The sequence below is a fragment of the Cololabis saira genome, chromosome 3 (genome assembly GCF_033807715.1).
Source record: "Cololabis saira isolate AMF1-May2022 chromosome 3, fColSai1.1, whole genome shotgun sequence".
NCBI lineage: Eukaryota > Metazoa > Chordata > Actinopteri > Beloniformes > Belonidae > Cololabis > Cololabis saira.
Genome location: NC_084589.1, coordinates 47546933 through 47568480, shown reverse-complemented (window position 1 = coordinate 47568480; position 21548 = coordinate 47546933). Strand labels below are relative to the sequence as shown.

Here is a 21548-nt window from a genome sequence, read left to right as displayed (position 1 = left end):
ATTGCAGGTGGGCCCTGATATGGCTGTGGCCTACCCACATACACAGGTGCTCCAATGTGACTGGGAGATGTCTCTACGAGCTCAGCAGGGTGATTCTGACCTGGGCGCTGGGTGAGGGGTGTCATCTTTGCAAATACCTCTCTATACCTCCATTCAGTCTCCTCTATCACAGCGGGGGTTCCTGCAGGGTAACTGACAGCCTGTGGGAGGGTGTACCCTTCATAATCTTCCATCAGCCTTGGTTGTTGCATTCGTCTGCATGGACGTCCATCTTCACTTGGGGAACATAAGCCATTATCACTTCGTAATGACCTTATCCGGCTCCAAGGACTATATGTTTTGGAGGCTTAATGATTAACAATTGTACACTGGCTTTCTCTGTATTTTAATCATGAAGTGCGTGTCAAGACTTAAATGAAGAGGCAGGAAGCGGCCAATTTCCTTTACAGTGCTTTAATCCAGTCTAGAGAGTGCACTTAAAGATGTGGTGTGTGTGTGTGTGTGTGTGTGTGTGTGTGTGTGTGTGTGTGTATGTGTAGTTCTGGAATAAACCATAGAATAATAGAAATCAATAAACAGCAATAAACATATGTTTAACCATAGCACACAATCCAAATAATTTTATAAGCATGAACATCAACATGAGATAATATCACATTTAACTTGCAACAAAGAAAACAATCAGTTACATTCAAATAACATAACTAATTACTTTTGAACAATTAGTGAAGTAAATAACACTCCTGAAAATACTCACCAGCAGAATTATAAAATATAACCCATATGGAAGTTCTTAAATCAACCACTCTGTCAGGCAAACCGTAAGACCAGAGCTACATATTTGATTATTAGTACAAATGGATTTTGAATATCCGATTATTTTTATACCTGATCATTTCTACAGATGTGGGACTTCATGATTTGCTAGAAGTATTATGCTGCTTAATTTCATATAAATGGGACTTAATTTGAAGAGGTTCATGATTTTCTACTAAAATGTTACAGAAGTGATCATTTGAAAATTGGAACATTTTAAATTGATTAAGAATAAAAAATGTTTTATTCTGAAATATGTTTCCTAGCATGATAAATCAATTGGATAATTATTTTGAGGAAATGTTGAGGTAGCGCTTTTAATGAGTGGATATCAAATATTGTCATCAAAGAAGAATTCTGTTAAAAAAGTAGCCCTTCTTAGTACAGTGTAAAATCAACAAGGCCGACCCCCGGGACCCTGAACATGAAGAGGCAGTTCTAGATAATGGATGGATGGATCATCTTATTCATCTTGGTGAGAGCTCACACATAAACAAACCCTTCACCATGACAGAAACCTGACAGTCCAGTAGTGACGTCCTGGTTGGAACAGGAAGTGGGCGAGAATCAAGACCAGGATGAATCCTGGCTGCACAGCAACCTTGTGCTGAGATCTGTCAGCAGGTTGTAACTTCATCTTGGCTGATTGCAGCTCAGTGATTCCTCTCTGACATCACAGTTGGTCACATGTGCAGCAAACTAACTGCAGCTGACATGAAGTGAATGATCTCAGCTGTGAGCTGCAGAGAAACAACATGCTGCTGTTCACTGTGAAGCTCTGACTGGAAACAGACAGAAGAACAACATGTGGATCCTGGAATAACAGCAGCTTCCACCTTTAAAGGACTGGAAGAGGAAGAAGTTTCCAAGGAATCATTCAGAACAGTTTCACCAACATGTGATTCAGGTGTTCTGATGGAAACAGAGACAGACATGTACAGACTCAACTATCAGTCCAACAGAGACGGTTTCTCTGACAGGAGGAGAATCTTGAGACTGAACTCAACACAGAGTCACTGAAGAACCAGACTTGGACCAGATCATGAACCCAGGAGAGAGAGGTTCAGTGAATGTGGTGTTGACGGTGTGGAGGTGGATCAGTCTGTCAGAGGAGACGCTGTAGAAGGACAGAGTTCCAGCAGGAACGTCCACATACACTGCTACTCTGTCAGAGACTGAGGAAGAGGAGGAGGAAGATGTTACTCTGTTATTGTGCCAGACAGAGTACCGACCACCATCAAAACATTCCAGACTCCAGGAATGATCGTTTCTTCCAAACACACAGTCTTTAGAGTCTCCTTTCCTTCTGATTCTTCTGTAACTCACTGATATATAAACTCTTCCTCTCCACTGGACCTCCCAGTAACAGCGACCCGTCAGAACTTCTCTACACAGCAGCTGACAACAGTAATTAAACCTGTCTGGATGATCAGGATATGACTGATATTCATCCACACACATCATCTTCCTGTTGTTGTCAGACAGTTTGATGCGTTTGTGGACTGTGTTTGTGTCGATGATGAGTTGACAGGAATCTGAAGGAGAGAACAAACAACCCAGCTGCAGTTATTATTGATCTGTCATTGATCATTGATGGACTCATGAATGAGTGATGTGTCAGTGTGAAGATGGTTGAATGTGTGAGTGAAATAAAAACACACTTACACTTCCTCAGACCTGGTGTCATCCATCGTTGTCCAGCAGGCTCCACCCTGAAAGGACGAGGGGGGTCAGACCAGCACAGTCTCTTTCAGCAAACATGAACATTACATGGCTCTCACACACTGATGAAAGAACAGTCCAACACTTGGACAGATGCACTTGAATGCAGCATCTCTGAAGTCCTGTCCTATGGTCGTCACGTTCCAGCACAGTTTGAACACATTCTTTTCATCTAATTTCATCTCTGCTAAATCAGCAGCAGGAGGAGACCGTGTCATGGATGAGTGAAGGTGCAGCTGTTATTGTGCTGTGATGGGCCTGAAAACCACACTGCTGTGGTTCTGGGATGTTTACTGGGTCAAGACCGGCTCAGAGTTGTGAAATGCATCTATCAGCTCTGCTGCAGCACCAGATGAGCTGCAGCAGCTCCGTCTGCTCAAAGATCTCTGCTCAAAGTGTCATGGAAAAATGCAGGATAAAAATAGGTGATATACAACATGTAAATGCAGATGAAAGGGTCACATCTCTTTTGTAATATATACATCCCTCTAAGAGGACTAGCATCCACATGTCAGGTGCAAGTATCTGTATTTTACTAAAAATTTCCACAACAAAATCCAGAGAGCCACAAAGATGATGTCCACAACAACACGATGAAGAGTCCAGCACACTGATGTCCTTCTGTCTTCCTACCTGAGAGTGTCCAGTCTCCAGCGGAGATCCTTCAGTCCAGCAGACAAAAGCTTTACTGCTGACTCTCCTGGATGGTTGTAGCTCAGGTCCAGCTCTCTCAGATGGGAGGGGTTGGAGCTCAGAGCTGAGACCAGAGAAGCACAGCCTTCCTCTGAGATCAGACAGCCTGACAGCCTGCAGACACACAACACAACACAACACACATGCAGAGACTCTGAGAGAACTGCTCTGAGACTAAAGCTGACTCTGTCCTCATGTTCACCTGATGATGGTGCTGAAGGAAAAGTCAGAGGATCAGCAGAAACACATCAACAATCTTTCAATATCAACCACAGTTCTAACGGTCAACAATTGAACACTTGGGGCCTGATTTACTAAAGGTTTGCGTGCGTAAAAACGTGTGCAAACTTGACATCACCCGCAAACCAATGTGCAAGCTGATCTACTAACAGCGTGCAAAGAGGACTGCGCCTCTCAAATGAGCAAAATAGCACACGCTGTTCATTTAGTACTTTTGCCCTTATGAATAATCAATATGGGGCGTACCCGCCAGAAAGCGCTAAATACTGGGAGGGGAAAATGCAAATAGGTCCATTTACCACGCGCAATGAGATTTACCAAGCCTGAAAGTTTTTGCGGGGATTGTGATTGCGTCTGTATTTAATACGTTCAAAAGGAAGGTGCTAATCTGCCCAGCATTACGCAGGGATGCTTGTTGGTGCCTGATTTGAGGACTGGGGTGGGGATGGCTCAACTTGTGGTGAGGATTCTCCACATGCAAAAGGAGAAATATTTTATTTGAATGTTAAATCGAGTATTATTCAGCAAAAGGTTGCCACAGGAGGCACATTCATTTTTTTATTTGTGATAATAAATAAATCACGTGTTTTCATGGAGAAAAAGGTGTTTCTTATTGTGCGCCTACCTTGTTCTGCAATTGGCTCTAGCGTGTCATACCCCGGTATCCCAGTTATCTGCTCCTCGCAGAAGGTGAGCTGCACCTGCTGCTCAATGCTGGTTAGAGGCATCTCTTCCGAAGGCCCTCCACCTGTCTTGTTTGCTGAAGTTTTATTAAAGGCCACTTTTTCTTTAGTTCTTCGCCTTATATCTTGCCACCTTCTTTTAACCTCATCTGCCGTTCTTTTTGTCTTACCAACTGCATTTATTCTATCGCAGATTTTCTCCCATATTGCGTTTCTTTTGGTAATGTTTAAATTTCTTTGCTTTCGTTCATGAATGTGTTTATTTGCCTCTTCCACTAATATCTCTAACTCCAACTCATCAAATTTAATTTTGCGCTTGCAACCAGCCTGCTTTCCATCCAGTCTCTCCATGGCGCAAACCGCAAGACACGCAACACCTCATTTAAATACTGCGGTTTGCGCCTGTTATCAATTGCGCAAGCATTCTTAGTTGATCACCCGCAAAACACACAACAACAGCACGTGCAAACTTTTTCAGTGCACACGCAATTTAGTACTCTTTATTTAGGATCTTAGTAAATCAGGCCCTTGGTGTATTCAGACCTGAGAGACTCCAGGTGACAGTGTGGACTCTCCAGTCCAGGACACAGCTTCTTCAGTCCTGAATCCTGCAGCTGGTTGTTACTCAGGTCCAGTTCTGTCAGACTGGAGGACTGAGAGCTGAGAACTGAGGACAGATCTGCACAGATGTCCTCTGAGAGGTGACAACCACTCAACCTGCAGAGGAGATTAAAGAGAAATGATGAGGTAATTTAAAATCTAACAAAGAAATAAATTATATAGTATCAATGAATACCGATTATTTCAACTAATTATCAATAAGTATTGATGAATAGTGATCGCTGCATTTCTCTTCTCTACATGTAAAGTTTCCTAAGATGAATCATTGATGAGAACTGGAACTTAGTTGAACAGTGAATTTAACTGGTTTCCTCCATGAACACAACATGTGATTGTAATTAAAACAGATGTGTCCGTGTTCGTCCTTACACAACTTTCTTGGAGGCTTTGACCACCGGCAGCAGCCTCCGTAGAACCTCCTCTGAAGCTGAGTATTTCTTCAGGTCAAACACCTCCAGATCTTCTTCTGATGACAATAAGATGAAGACCAGAGCCGACCACTGAGCAGGAGACAGTTTATCTGTGGAGAGAAGTCCTGACCTCAGGGACCGTTGGACCTCCTCCACCAGAGAACCAACGTTCAGTTCATTCAGACAGTGGAACAGGTTGATGCTTTTCTCTGCAGACAGATCCTCACCGATCTTCTTCTTGATGTATTTAACTGTTTCCTGATTGTTCTGTGAACTTCTATGTTTTGGTTCCAACAGACCTCGTAGGAGAGTCTGATTGGTCTCCAGTGAAAGACCCAGGAGGAAGCGGAGGAACAAGTCCAGGTGTCCGTTTGGACTCTGTAAGGCCTTGTCCACAGCACTCCGATAGGGCTGAGTCACTGCTCTTGTTTTAAACCACCAGGAGGTGTTTCTTTGTTCCTCCAGCAGGTTGACTCCAGACTTGATGAAGGTCCGATGGACATGAAGAGCAGCCAGAAACTCCTGGACACTCAGATGGATGAAGCAGAAGACCTGGTCCTGGTACAGGCTGCTCTCCTCTCTAAAGATCTGTGTGAACACTCCTGAGTACACTGAAGCCTCTCTGACATTGATACCACACTCTCTCATGTCTGGTTCATAGAAGATCAGGTTTCCTTTCTGCAGCTGCTCAAAAGCCAGTTTTCCCAGAGACTCCACCATCTTCCTGCTCTCTGGACTCCAGTGTGGTTCTGTCTCAGCTCCTCCATCATACTTGACCTTCTTCAGTTTGGCCTGGACCAACAGGAAGTGGATGTACATCTCAGTCAGAGTTTTGGGCAGTTTCCCTCCCTCTCTGGTTTCCAGGACTTTCTCCAGGACCGTAGCAGTGATCCAGCAGAAAACTGGGATGTGGCACATGATGTGGAGGCTTCGTGATGTCTTGATGTGGGAGATGATCCTGCTGGTCTGCTCCTCTTCTCTGAACCTCTTCCTGAAGTATTCCTCCTTCTGTGGGTTAGTGAACCCTCTGACCTCCGTCACCATGGAGACACACTCAGGAAGGATCTGATTTGCTGCTGCGGGTCGTGTGGTGATCCAGAGACAAGCAGAAGGAAGCAGGTTCCCCCTGATTAGGTTTGTCAGCAGCACATCCACTGAGGTGGACTCTGTAACATCAGTCAGGACCTCATTGTTGTGGAAGTCCAGAGGAAGTCGACTCTCATCCAGACCATCAAAGATGAACACGACCTGGAACTCTTCAAAGCTGCAGATTTCTCTGGTTTCAATGAAGAAGTGATGAACAAGTTCCACCAAGCTGAACTTTGTCTCTTTCAGCACATTCAGCTCTCTGAAGGTGAATGGAAGCAGGAACTGGATGTCCTGGTTGGATCTGCCTTCAGCCCAGTCCAGAGTGAACTTCTGTGTTAGGACTGTTTTCCCGATGCCGGTCACTCCCTTCGTCATCACTGTTCTGATTGGTTCATCTCTTCCAGGTGGGAGTTTAAAGATGTCTTCCTGTCTGATGGTTGTTTCTGCTCTGTCTGGTTTCCTGGATGCTGCTTCAATCTGTCTGACTTCATGTTCATTGTTGACCTTTCCAGTCCCTCCCTCTGTGATGTAGAGCTCTGTGTAGATCTGCTTCAGAAGGGTTGAGTTTCCTGCTTTAACAATCCCCTCAAACACACACTGGGACTTCTTCTTCAGCTTAGACCTAAGTCGCTTTTTACAAACTGCAGCAAAAGAACCTTAATAAATGTGAAAAAAAGAAACCAATGAGTGTTTATAAAGTTCAACTTAATTCTCATAAAGAATCAGGATGTTAACCGGCACTGGTCAGCTCTAATGTTACGATGAGCTGTCCAATATTGAGTAGAATCACTTTTACCACCAAAACACCTCTGAACATTCAGGACGTGGAAGTGACAAGAACATTCAGGGGTCCTGGAGTTTCTAGTACCAGGATGTTAGCAGTACAGCCCTGATGGGTTGTGGGTTTGTGGGTTGTTGTGTTCTTGTTATTGTTGTGGTGTCTGTGAAGTGGATTTTCCAGGTTTAGGACTTGAAAACACCAAAAGATGATCTGATCAAATAATCGGTAGAATCATCAAGACAATCTGGAGCTCAGCAGGATTCCTGGAAGAGGAAAACCAGGACTACAATCTTATCTTGTTGTGTTGGTCGGTTAAACATATGTATGCTGTCCTGTACTGGGAGGGTGCTACTCTAGGGGGGTGGTACCATGTGGGTCCAAATGTTGTGGCTAATCTGTGAAATGTTGTTCATCTCCTGAGGTGTTCTGGGTCATTTATCCAGCAGTTTAAATGTTCAGAGAACACTTTTTACACTCTTACTTCTCTGCAGATGCTCAGCCAGCTCCTCCTGCTTCATTCTCCTCAGGAAGTTCACTGTGATCTTCACAAACGCCTCTCTGCTGCTCCTCCTCTGCTCTTCATCCTCACCCTCCAACAGATGCTCTAGGGATCCTGGGTAATCTGGACTCAGACCCCTCTGGATCTTCTTCAGCTCGTTCTTCACAAACATGACAATGTTGTCCTCCAGCAGCTGGAACAGAAGTAAGTAAGTAAGTAAGTAAATTTTATTTATATAGCACCTCTCACAGAGAGAAACTCACAAAGTGCTTTACATACAGAAAAAACAGTAAAAACATGAGGTACTTAAAAAGCTGCACAATGTGTCTCTAAGGATAATAACAAACAGAAAAGAAAGAAAGAAAAAGACAAAAAGAAAAGAGACAAAAATCATAATACATCAATAAATGCCTGCTCAAAAAATAGCGTTTTAAAATGTCCACAGATGTTGCATCTCTCAGAGCTTGTGGGAGCATGTTCCAAAGATATGGAGCAACTGCTTGGAAAGCCCTGTCACCTTTGGTTTTTAGATTTGTTTTTGGCGTTGTTATAAGGCCCTGATTAGCCGACCTTAAGGCTCTTTGTGGCTCATAGCGTGGGACCAGATCTATAAGGTACTGAGGAGCCTGACCATGGAGTGCTCTGTAGGTTATAACTAAAATTTAAAAAATGGACCGTGAACTTGACAGAGAGCCAGTGCAAGGCGGCCAGGTTTGGAGTGATATGACACCTCCTGCTGGATCTGGTGAGTAATCTGGCTGCTGCATTTTGGATAAGCTGAAGACGTCCCATGTCGGTTTTGTTGAGGCAGGTGAAGAGTGAATTACAGTAGTCCAAACGTGATTATATGAATGCGTGAATGATCATTTCTAGCTCTGGGTATGAGACAACGGATCTGAGCTTGGCAATATTTCTGAGATGGAAAAAGCAGGTGCGGGTTATTGAGCTGATGTGAGTGTTGAGTTGCATGGTCTGGTTGAAGTTGACACCTAGGTTCCTGATATTTGGACGGACATAGTCTTTAAGGGGCCCGATGCAGTCCACCACTTTTGGAATGAGGCTATCAGGTGCCACAATGAGCACCTCGGTTTTCGTCTCATTCAGGGATAAAAAATTGTCTGACATCCAGGCCTTTATAGCTGACTTTATAGCTTGCTCCTGGGGGTCTGGAGGCGGATGTGATTGGTGGGAGGGAGTGAGTGGGACAATGTTGTTGAGATTTGCTCTTAAAGTGCAGGGCTGTTGTACATAAACGGCTGGAGATGGTCTATGGGTAATTAAAACAGGGATCTGCATAGTATATGCTGGGGGAGAAAATAAGGATGAGTGAGGTTTGGCTGGCGTCATTCAGTGGAGAGGTGGTGGGCAATGTTTTTGGCTAAGAGCTTTTTGCCATCTCGATTGGGGTGTATTAGGTCACGGTAAAGTGATGGAACTTGCCAAAAGTGGTCAAAATTACTGATAAAGCCATAACCGCAATTGTTTGTTAACAGAAGACCACATGAAGGACACAATTGGCGCTTTTGCATTAGTACCGCCTTAGCTCGGTTCTACTCGTTTTGAGCTTTCGCACTAGGGCTGAGACGAGTAGAGCCGCTCCAAGTCGATACTTTTTTCTGTAACCATTTCAGTGAGGTTCTGAAAGCGAGCTGAGCAGGGACTATTTCTGACGTCACCACCTCCTCGCCACCGATTGGTCGGGTGGCGGGGCCGTCACCACCCTCCGCGCCTCTGATTGGTCGGGGGGCGGGGCCGTCAGACGTTTGAATCAGGAAGCGGGAGTCAGAGCGAGGTGACTCGTGGCTCGCGGCGATTTTGTTATAAAGCGCAAAACGTCTGTTTGGTGATCCAACTCTGAGGTGCAGATGTTCATAAACCTGGTGGCTGTCGAGAAAAAATTAAAAAAGCGATGTAGACGGGCTGTTTTACTCCCGGCTTCAGCTGATTTCTCATCTGTGCCGACATAAACAAAGCGGTTGCGCAATCGAGTATGTCACAGCAGCTTCACCCAAACCTGCCCGCTTCTCCCCTGGCAGTGCGAAAACACATGTGTGGAACCGTGTAAAGCCGCGCCGAGCCGAGTCGGGCCAAGTAAGTCCTAGTGCGAAAGTGCCAAATCAGACTGAAACGACGGAGACAAACATCAGACCCATATTGGACAGACTGACAGTCCACTGGTCTCCAGAGACCAGCATGGAGACAAACATCAGACCCATATTGGACAGACTGACAGTCCACTGGTCTCCAGAGACCAGCATGGAGACAAACATCAGGTCCATGATGGACAGACTGACAGTCCTCTGGTCTCCAGAGACCAGCATGGAGACAAACATCAACAGAACAGGTGGAGAAGCAGTTGTTGTTCATGTACAGACCAGAAATATGGAGTCCAGTTGTGTCTGATGCTGCTGGACAGACAGACCGCTGGGAAGTTCTGAGCTCTGCTGGTCCACTCTGTGGAGGAACCAGGAAGAATTAGCTCACATCATGTCTGTCCTCACAGAGACAAACACCAGCTGAAGGTCCATGAAGTCCTGTTTGAATGAGGACAGTCCATCAGAGGACTGGTGGTGGGGAATGTTTACTAGTCCTGCTGAATCAACGAGAACATGTGACCTCAGTGAGAGCACAACTGATGGAGACATAAAGCAGCTGATGAACTCTGGATCATCATCAGGATCAGTCCTCTGGATGGTAAGACCTCCAGATGTGTCAACCAGAGGAAAAAGCTCTTGACAGGAGATGAAGATCTATGAGGAGGAAGCTCAGATCACCATCAGGTGATGGAGGACCACAGGGGTCCAGGACTACATGGATCTACTCAGGAAGAAACATGTCAAAATGTCCTAACATCAGGACTGATTTTAATACATTTAGGGCCTGATTTACTAAGATCCTAAATAAAGAGTACTAAATTGCGTGTGCACTGAAAAAGTTTGCACGTGCTGTTGTTGTGTGTTTTGCGGGTGATCAACTAAGAATGCTTGCGCAATTGATAACAGGCGCAAACTGCAGTATTTAAATGAGGTGTTGCGCGTCTTACGGTTTGCGCCAGAGTCGGCGGCAGAACAGATCTAATTGGGGGGCACATAATAACCAGCGGGGGGGCACAAACTGCCGTTCAAGAACGCAATATGATGTAAATGCTTAATATGAGTTTGCCATCAACGATCACAGCAAACCAGTTTCAATTACACAACATACTGCAAAATCTCTTTTTAATACACACACACACAAGTGTATTGTGCACCCAAACTGCAAAAAAAACAAAAAACAACGACGTACAGGCCACGTCTCTCCCTCCCTCCCTCGCCCTCTCCATCTCTCTCTCATACAACGCATACACATAAAAATGTGAACGGTGAATCTCCAAATTTAATTTGACGAAATTAGACAGACCCAAACATTCCACATTTGCGTAATAATAAACGCCAAGGCTGGCGCCAAGAAGTCAATTAAATGCATGTCTCACCTTTAGAAGAGTTGCACATCTTAATTTTCCTATTTCGCCATAGATCACACTTTGGGACGCCTTCTTTATATTTTAGCGTTATTTCCACGTAGATAAGAGTGAGTTTGATGCTCCTTAACAAGTTTGGTCCGCGGATCAACATCAACCCAGCTCCCCCAACCCCTTGCTCCCTGATTGGCTGATTTATGGTTTCGCGTCACACCAACGCAGAACCGACGGCGTAGGGTACGCGGCGACGCACACCGCACCGCTACCCTACGCCGTCGATTTAACGCAGAACCATAATTCAGGCGAAGCTGCAGTCTGTTTGCGCTGATCCTGACACACCGGGTCGGAGCGGATTTGGTCATGATGTTTAACCTGTGTTTTGTGATTAATAAGCACGGGTTTTAATTAAATGTAATTTACGAAGGATGATTTCACGTTCAATAAGATAAATAATCAATAAAATACAAAGTTTGGCACAAAGGCTTGGCCTGCTTGTGGGCGAGTGGAGGGGGGCACATTAAAAGAAGGTGGCAAGATATAAGGCGGAGAACTAAAGAAAAAGTGGCCTTTAATAAAACTTGTGCAACCATTTTTAAAATAGCATGCAGCAGAATAAAGACTCTCTCTGCGTATTCTTTGATTTTGGATGTCGCCTCCTTGCCACAATAACAGCAGCAGCAGATTAGCACCTTCCTTTCGAACGTATTAAATACAGACGCAATCACAATACGCGCAATTACTTTCAGGCTTGGTAAATCTCATTGCGCGTGGTAAATTAACCTATTTGCATTTTCCCCTCCCAGTATTTAGCGCTTTCTGGCGGTTACGCCCCATATTGATTATTCATCAGGGCAAAAGTACTAAATGGATTGCGTGCGCTATTTTGCTCATTTTAGAAGCGCAGTCCTCTTTGCACGCTGTTAGTAGATCAGCTCGCACATTGGTTTGCGGGTGATGTCAAGTTTGCACACGTTTTTACACACGCAAAAATGTCTATTCAAAAAGTATTAAACATAAATCATTGGCAGCGTTTGGATACACACACCTCTTTACAGCAGAACGTTGCTCTCCTTTAAAGTCAATTAACTTGCCCATTGACCAGTCGCTCTTCAAGGACACACAGCTGGTTCCAGGTCCAGGTCCAGGTCCAGGTCCAGGTCCAGGTCCAGGTCCGGGTCCGGGTCCAGGTCCGGGTCCAGGTCCGGGTCCAGGTCCAGGTCCAGGTCCAGGTCCAGGTCCAGGTCCAGGTCCAGGTCCAGGTCCAGGTCCAGGTTGATTCCTGTAATAATGATGTTTGGTGATGTGAGTCTTGAGCTCTGACATGCAGAAGAGTCAGGGACAGTTAGAGATGCTCATCTCACCTCTGAGCTTTGCTCCGACTCTCATGTTCCCCACACAGAGAGGTTTTAGAGGGAGGGAATCCCTCCTCTATGTCCTCACACTGATACATTCTGCTGAATTCACGCCCACATCAGCTCACACACACTCCTTCATCTGCAGAGGAAACACATATCACTGGTGCTGCACACAGATCAGCTGATCCTGCTCTGGTTTCTTCCTCTCTTTTGTTTTTTTTTGCTTCTACTGAGCAGTAGACTTCACTTTGCTCGATTTTTATATTTGTTTCTTTCTTATCCTTCAAATGTTTGAAAGATGAGACGTGATTGAAGAGGTGATTCTGTCAATAGAGTTTTCACTTTAGAAACTCGAAAATCGTGTTACTATAAATGCGAGGAAGCTCAGCGGTGGATCTACAGAGATAAAGGTTCAATGTGCAAATATAAGGAGATATAAACATGCTGTATCCAGTGCAAACTAGTAATAAATGTGATATGAGGTATGATGATTGACAGAGTTCAGAGTCCAGATTTCTGGGTGTGTCTTGATTAAGAAGTCTTATGACCTGGAAGAAGAAACTTCTTTTACGTCTCTCAGTAAAAATGTTTCAGTTAATCAGCCTGTTGTTTCTGACCCCCGTCTTCATGAACCTCTGGGGAGATTCTGTGTCAACATTGATACTATTGGAAGTTCAGTCACAAAGACTTCTGGACGAAGATACGCCATCTTCAGTAGTTACACAAGTACCAAAGAACAACTTCTTCCAGGAACCAAACTGAGTTTAATGCTGGAGACGACAGCTTAATTCCAGGAAATAAAAACACCTCACAGTTTGATTGATGAAGAAAAACTAATGATCAGCTGATCATCACTGTGTCTCTGATCTGTGATTGCAGCAGCAGCTGCCTCACCAGCTTTGGACCATAAAGTGTTTTGCACCCAGCACACCGATGACGTAAAGGAAAGGTCTTAACACAAAGTTCTTCTTTTCTATGTTTACTTCAAAAACTGAAAAATCATACAAAATACAGAACCAAATCCTTAACTTTTGTTAATAAAATAAAGTATGCTGGTCAAAAGCCTGTGTTGCTCAAAGGTCTAGTGACGTGAAAACTTTCACTGAGTTACCGTATATTTATTCTACATACAGCAGCCAATAGAAATGCAATATTCTGTTTTGTGAGTAGTCACTGGTTAGAACAAATATAAAACCAAAGTCTTACAAAAGGTATTATCTTAAACATAAATCACATTTATGCAAAACGGCTCCAACAGATCAAAAATAAATCTAATAAAAATATTGTCATCTAACAATCATGTAGATTTGTTTTCATACACAAGAATGATCAAAGTCTGCAGTTAATACTTTCTCCAACCATGGAAGAGCAGAAACAAACAGGAAAGTTCCTGAAGACAAATTTCCAACTTACAGTTTCTTCAAACAGTCCAAAGAGTTGAAGATGAAGATTCTGCAGTCTGAACAAAACCCACTGAGACGCAACTGAACTGATCCTGGAATGAGTCAGAGCTGCACCTGTGGAGGAGGAAGAGGAGGATGAGAAAGAGGAGGAGGAGGAAGAGGAGGAGGAGGAGGAGGAGGAGGAGGAGGAGGAGAATGGATAGATAGGAGGAGCAGGGGGGACAGGTAAGGGGTGGAAGAGTCTAATAAATAATCTGGCTGAAGTTAAAAAATGAAGGTGACAGTTTATGTTGAAGGATGTTAATGAATTTCAACTAAATTATTGAGTAATTTAACTGAGATTTTTTTTTTAGGTGTATTAATTTATTTTGGTTCACCATTCTTCAGAATAAATCCCATGATTTACTGGGCTCCTGTGTGTTTCTACCAACAATGAGTTTGGGGGTTAGTTTGGGATCTTTATTCCCTCTATTGGTTAAATGTTGGAAACTGCAGCTTTAAATGAGTCTTGTATATCTATATATTTCACACCAAAATCATGTTAATTGATCCTCATTTTCTTCCCTGTGTTCCCTCTGGTCGTACCATCCGAAGTTTACCTTCCCTCTGACTTAACTTACGTTTTTATTTTAATGCTAAACGGTGACTCATGAGTCCTGCATGTGCACGTCAATAATAAATCCACCGACTGGAAGAACTGAACTAAACTAAGTTGGATATTTAAATGTTTTGATGTCTCAAAGACTTACCATGTGTATTATTTTGAGTCCCATTGCAATAAAAGTTTAACAATATAAATGTTTCATGACAAATAATAAAGAACACATGAATTCAAAAATATATATATTTTTTTTTATTGATATTAACAATCAGAAGCTTATCATACGAGACTTTCTCAGAAAATTTGAATATTGTGATAAAGTTCTTTATTTTCTGTAATGCAATTAAAAAAACAAAAATTTCATACATTCTGGATTCATTACAAATAAACTGAAATATTGCAAGCCTTTTATTATTTTAATATTGTTGATCATGGTTTAAGTTTAAGATTCCCAGAATATTCTATTTTTTTAGATATGATTTGAGTTTTCTTAAGCTGTAAGCCATGATCAGCAATATTAAAATAATACAAGGCTTGCAATATTTCAGTTGATTTGTAGTGAATCCAGAATGTAGGACATTTTTGTTTTTGTAATTGCATTACAGAAAATCGCAATATTCTAATTTTCTGAGACAGTCCTGTATAAATTGCGTCAGCTCTCATTGTGTCGGAAAAAATAAAACTCTTTCTAAACCTTCTTGCTTGTGTTGTTTTCTCAGATGTAAATCACTTTGGATAAAAGTGTCTGCTAAATTACAGAAGTCGTAGTAAACCAGTGATGAAAAATATGTATGTATTTTTTTCTAATTATTTTCGTTGAGAAATTAAATACTTACTGTGACTGCAAGACGGAACTATTCTATATTTAATGTCAAAGTCCGTGTGTGATAAATGTGATGAGTGTGATGTCACAGAGAATGTAGAGCATGTGATTCTTAAATGTGGCAAGTATGAGGTAGAAAGGAACGCTTTAAGAGACAGGATGTACGAGCTGGGACGGGAATGGAGTTTAGTAGGTTATTAGGGAGGAGTGAGGTGATGAGGGATTGTTATAAGGAAATCCTTGTCTTTCTCAAAGATGCAGGGATAGATAATAAGATTTAAATGTGGTTATCTTATTTTATTTAGGTATTTCCTTTTTCCCCCCTTTAAGTTAGACTGTAACCTGGTGTAATAATGATCCTGATGTTACACACTCCGGTACAGCAGGTGGCGGTAGAACCTAATAACGTTGGTTGTGATCCGCCATTAAACCTAGAGAAGAAGAAGGAGAGGACGGTTCTGTTGTTTCCTTTCTTTTTCCTCTTCAACAATGTCTAAGGTGAATCATCTGAGAGAGTTTATCGGTCAGCGACTAACAGCAGCTGCTGTAGAAATATTGTCAGTGTTTGAAAAAAGCATCTTGGAGTATGAAGAAGAGCTCGACCGTCAGCGCAGACTGTTGGACCTCGCCTGGAAACCTGAAATCAGACTCCACAGAGTCGGTACGTAACCCTGGAAAGTTGAATGAATGAACACATGAGTATGACTCCTACAAGATCCCTTTGTTTCCAGTTAAAAGCCGTGGTGATGAAGCAAACCAACTAAATGGGAAACTCCCCAGCTCAAGCAGCTGCTGATGTGGGATTCGGAAACATCCCGAACTAACTTGTTGTTCTGTTTACTTGGTGCTGCCTTTCATGCTCCATTCACACTCTGGACCAGACTGATATTTCACACTTTACTCTTAATCCTTTATTTAGTAGAAAAGATGCAGATCACAGTGGCTCCGTGTAGATTTTCTCTTTTTTTTAGAGCAAATCCACAGTGGAAGAATAATAACAAAATTAACTGTGTCAAAAGCTTTGTATAAATCCAGAAAGATTCCCAAAGCGTATTCATTTTTATTGATTGTAGTGTGAATTTTATCAACCAACTGAAGTAAAGCCATTTCTGCAGAATGATTTTTCCTAAATCCATATTGGTGTTTTTACAGTATATTACAGTCCTGCAAATGTTTCATCATTCTGTTATAGACCCATTTCTCCAGGATCTTTGAGAAACCTGGGAGAACAGAAATGGGCCGGTAGTTACTAAATACACTATGGTCTCCAGATTTGTAAACAGGGACTACTTTGGTAATTTTGAGGTCATTGGGTATTATTCCAGTTTCTAGAGATTTGGTGAAAATATGTCCGCCTAATGGTCACACAGAGTAATGCACTTGTTTTCAAATATACTACATAGATGAAGGGGAAGACCGAAGGTTCAGGACAAACTTTAAACCTCACAAATACGACCAAACAATCAACACTGGGAAGCACTTTTGACTTGTTAAAATCCTATCTTTTTGTCCCTTTTTGTAATTCCAGAACTCCCACAAGAAAATGTTTGTAAGGTGGAGGAGGACGGGGTTTTCAGTGACCAGCACCTGGATAACCTGGAGAGGAGCTGCAGCCCGGACCAGGAGGAACCAGGGCATCCACAGACTACAGAACTGGAGGAAGACTCCAGCAGTCAGGAGATGAAGCACGAGGACGTAGAGGTGGATGTCTCATTGGTCAATGTCGCTGATGTGAAAGTTGAAAATGGTGAACCAGGACCAAACTGTGGCCAGCTGCTGTTGCACACTTCTCCTGAAGCTCAAAACAAAGATGAGGAAGGGACTGAAAGTTTACGCTCAGACTCCAGTAAAACTGCAGATCCGGAGCCAATGAGACGACACGGTGACCACGAAGATGCTGCTGTCCCGTCAGACAGCAACTGTAAACCAAAGCTGACCAGGACCCACACGGGGAAAAAGGTATTTTCTTGCAGCACTTGCAGGAAAGAGTTCAGTAAAAGTAGTAATTTAATGGATCACATGAAGATCCACACTGGTGAAAGGCCGTACCTGTGCAACACCTGCGGAAAAACCTTTACTCAATTATCAGCTCTTAAGCGGCACATAACCACACACACAAACATTATTTTGGGAAGATTCTAGGTTTCAAAGACTGTAATAATTTTCCTTGTTGACTAATTAAGAAACATTTTGAGTGGATTTCTTTCCCTCAAAACACTCAGAAACACAGCCATGAAACCTTTTAAGCCGGGCATACACTGTGCGATTATCGGCTCGTTTTGAGCCGATTTTCCAGTCGTGCGACTTTTTTTTGATCGGCCCCGATTTCTACCCAATCGTTGCTCGTGCCTCGTGCAGTGTACGTGGGGTAACGACGAGAGATTAACACCTCACGACGAGCTCCCGATCACAAATCGTGAGGTCGCACGAAAATCCAGCATGTTTGAAATTCTCGTGAGGTACCGCACAGTTGAAGCAGTGCTGCGACCCGATTTGCCTCATCCTTTTGCAGAGAGCATGCACAATCTCTGATGTCACGTCAAAAACTATTATTTGTAGTTTAAGGGCCAAATCCACAAAAGGATTGCGGGGTTTTGCGGCCGCTAAACCGGTGCAAATGAGACAAAAAGAGAGCGTCTAATTCACAAAGCACCGGCAAAGGGGGAATTGCTCCACAAACTGCGCTGCCAAGCAAATAGTGGCAGTCTGCGCCTGTGTCATTTGCATGCATGCAAATTAGGTAATATTCATACATTCGGCGCCAAATTGCCCCCTTTCTATGCAAATAAGCCTCATTGCAAAAAGCCTAATTCATAAAGGCCAGGGCTATTTGCCACACGCAAACATAGTGGAGCAAATACCGTCTTTCAGAAGCGTGTATTAAACTGCGCGCAAACTCCTCATTCCCCGTCTGTCTCTGTTTCTCTCTCTCTCAATGTCATTCAAGCCTGTGTGATACTGAATGATATTAAGGGTGAAATCTATAGTCAGACATGACTGTACACAGTCAGATCAAGTGGGGTTGTGGACTTATCTCGGATTTAAAAATAAAAATAACAGGAGCTCAGGATTCATCCATGTACAGTAAGGGGCTGCTTTATTACAAACAATTCCACCATATAAACATATAAATCTAGAATGTGTGTGTTTAACAGCTTAATAATGTCATCACATATCACAACATATATCAGACTTATAATAAAATAGCGCTGAGCGTGTCCCTGTGAAGCTCAGCGTCAGTCAGGACTCTCAGCTGCTGCTGCAGATGCAGCAGCTGGACGGGTGGGCTGCCACCCGTCCCTTGAAATACGGAATTGTTACGTAATTGGGAATTAGAATTCATATAAAACAGTTTATTCCGTATTTCACAATCGTCCCATGCGCGTCTGTCACATACGCACACACTAGTTAAGCCTAATTATGCTTAAATAATGGTCCGCGTTAAATCGACGCAGAGACTACGCCGTATGGTACGCGGGACGCGCACTGTACGGTGCGCCAGCCCGTACAGTGCTCTGCGTCGATTTAACGCGGAACCATAAATCATCCTTGAGCAGCAAGGAGGGAGGAGGCAGGAGGGGGAGCGGGGCTCTTCGCAGTGTCCTGATGATTTGTAATACAGGCTGAGCCTACCGTTAGTTCTTAAACTGTAAAAAAGCTGGGGGGGGGACTAAAACATGAGTTTGAAAAGTGGGGGGGCATGTCCCCCCTGTTCCCAGTGGAAATTGCGCCCTTGCGCCTCACGGCGTTTTATTTTCACTCGCTTTATTTTTTATTTCTGCAGTTTTCATTGTGCGCCAATGTGTGTGCAGAAATATGGAGAACACTTGAAACAGCTCCGCTCACAGACAAGGGCAAATTGCACTCAGCCGCAAAACTTTATGGGCGTGTTTGCTCCGGTATATCATTAGAGCAAAATCTTTTGTGAATAGGACCTTAAAGCGGGGCAAATTGCGGGCGCTAATGCAGCGCAATTCACAGCGCTATTTGCGGGCGCAATCTGTTCTTTGTGGATTTACCCCTAAGTGTTGCAAATTCACCTTACAAATCATGTTTTAATAGCAAAAAAATACCGCATTTCCACGTAAGGTGCGGGTCGCCGCGTACCCTGCGCCGTAGGCTCTGCGTTGGTGTAACGCGGAACCATAAATCAGCCTTCAGTGTGTGCGCTGTCTGCTGTCTCTTTTTTCTCTTCTCACTTTGCTGGGACGCCGGTCCCTCCGCCGAGACACAACTTTTGCGGTTTGCGTTCTTTGTTGTGTCTAAAAATGATGCGCAGTGCCCACCCAATCAGAAACGGTACAGATATTTTGGGATTGTTTTAATATATATATATATAAAAATTTTAAATTATAAAAAACTAAAGGATCCCCATAACCTTTGATCAGGTGGGCAGCCAGGACGCACGTTTGGGTTGGAACAGCCCACCCCTGCCCCAGAACCAGCCTCGAGTTCCAGTACAGAGAGGTCCGACGGGAGGATTATGATCGTATAGTGTCAGCAGACGGGTCGCATCCGAGCATTGGCTCGTACAGTGTGAGAACATAAATCGTGGGTTCTGAACTTTTGAACTCCGCGATCTAGTCGTGCAGTGTGAGATGGGGCAGTCTCATACGATTCAAAATATCGCACAGTGTATTCCCGGCTTTAATGATGAAGAGGACCACGCCCAACCAGGAAGTTACAGTAACATCTCTGGAGTGACTTGCAAATTCATGAGGTGAGGTCTGTTTTTTTTATGTTTAGTTAAAAACCTATGAATCTGACAAAACCAATAGTGGTAAACATTTTGTGTCTTACGGTGTGACAGTATTTGCATAAAAAAAATAATATTTTTCTCAGATTTTACTCATTAATTCTTAATAATCACTGCTGCTATGTGGCTAATTACATGCTAGCTATAGGCTAGCAGTTTTTAGTTTGCTAATAAATTAGCTAAACTGATCAAGATGTCATACGGTGTGACAATGTGTCATGTGGTGTGACAGGTTTTCCAAGTCACACCATATGACATTCACTTTATTTTACATGAATATTTGGTAACTTTACAATAAGGGTCCTTTAATTAATGCTAGTTAATACATTATTAAGCATTAATTAACATTTAAAAATATATTAAAAATCATTATTATGTATTAGTAAGCAATTAATTAATGTTTATTACTAAAAGCTAGTTCATAAATTATTAAGCATAATAATGTAATTAGTTATCATTATGTATGCATTACTCTTAATTAATTATTATTAATTATACATTAGTTAATATATTAATGCTTAATAATGTGCTAACTAACATTAATTAAAGAACCCTTATTTTAAAGTGTTACCGAATATTTATATATTTAAAATGTTTGAGAGAAAAAAATATTATCTATATGATGAATAATATACTTTACAGGTTTATATTTAATGCAACCATGTTTTACAGTTGTCCATACTGTTCTAAAAGATTTTTTTCCTGCATTTCTTGTCAGAGTGAGGCAGATATGTCCAGCAAGGAAAGGACACGCAAGTACAGGGAAAGACTGAATGCAGACCCTGTGACGAGAGAGGATATCCTCAGGGAAAGAAGAAAAAAGTAAATAGATTATGCCAGTTCACATAGGACAGACACAGGAGAGGTTGAAGGTCTCTAGGCCACAACCAGCATAGTAATAGCATAGTAATATTGTGATTACTATTACAACTACTTACTACAGTATGATATTGAATCTGAAATTAAATGTTAAAAAATCTTAGTCATTGTATATTTTCCATTAACAGGTATGAAGAGAAGAAACAAAAAGGAAAAAATGACCCTCGCAGTGTCAAATCACTTCCTCCTTCTAAGCAAGACACATTGAGGGAGAAATGGAGAAATGCACAAAGGACACACAGAAAAAGAAAACATGAGCTTGATGCAGTAATGAACTTGACCCCTCCATCTCTTGAGGTTTCACTAAATGAAGATGACATTGCACCACCAATAAACAGCTCCACACCTCCAGAGCCTTCTGTCTCTTCACATCCCTCCACCACTCCTCCTGCAAAGCCCCCTTTGATGGAAAGTGCTCTATAAATTAAAATTATTATTTCTATTATTACAAAACAAATTTTAAATGTCATGATTGATGTGATTAATGTATAAATTTGACATTATAATTAACTGTTTGCTACAAAGGTGTCACTGTCATTCATAGCTCAGTGTTGTTCTGTTAATTCATTCATACACACTATTTTTTATGTTCATTCATGATTGATGTGATTAATGTATGAATTTTACATTATTATTGAACCATTATTTGGAATTCATATGTAGCCTGTTTCCACAGTTGTTTTGTTTTTGTATTGAATACATATAAAACACTTTTTG

The 21548-nt window shown here is 42.5% G+C and overlaps 1 protein-coding gene and 1 long non-coding RNA gene across 2 annotated transcripts; one reads left to right on the top strand and one right to left on the bottom strand.

The window, feature by feature from the left end:
• Nucleotides 1-692: 692 nt before the first annotated feature.
• LOC133440461 (stonustoxin subunit beta-like) lies at nucleotides 693-4795 on the bottom strand (the record flags this gene model as incomplete). The annotated part of the gene is made up of 4 exons (XM_061717720.1): nucleotides 693-2351; nucleotides 2482-2528; nucleotides 3172-3345; nucleotides 4698-4795. Coding segments are annotated over 4 exons (852 nt in total), but the record flags the coding sequence as incomplete, so codon positions are not given.
• A 15075-nt stretch (nucleotides 4796-19870) lies between these two features.
• On the top strand, nucleotides 19871-21083 carry LOC133440471 (uncharacterized). Its single transcript, XR_009782341.1, has 3 exons — nucleotides 19871-19916; nucleotides 20671-20774; nucleotides 20960-21083. It is a non-coding gene; the product is annotated as an uncharacterized LOC133440471 (long non-coding RNA).
• Nucleotides 21084-21548: the final 465 nt, after the last annotated feature.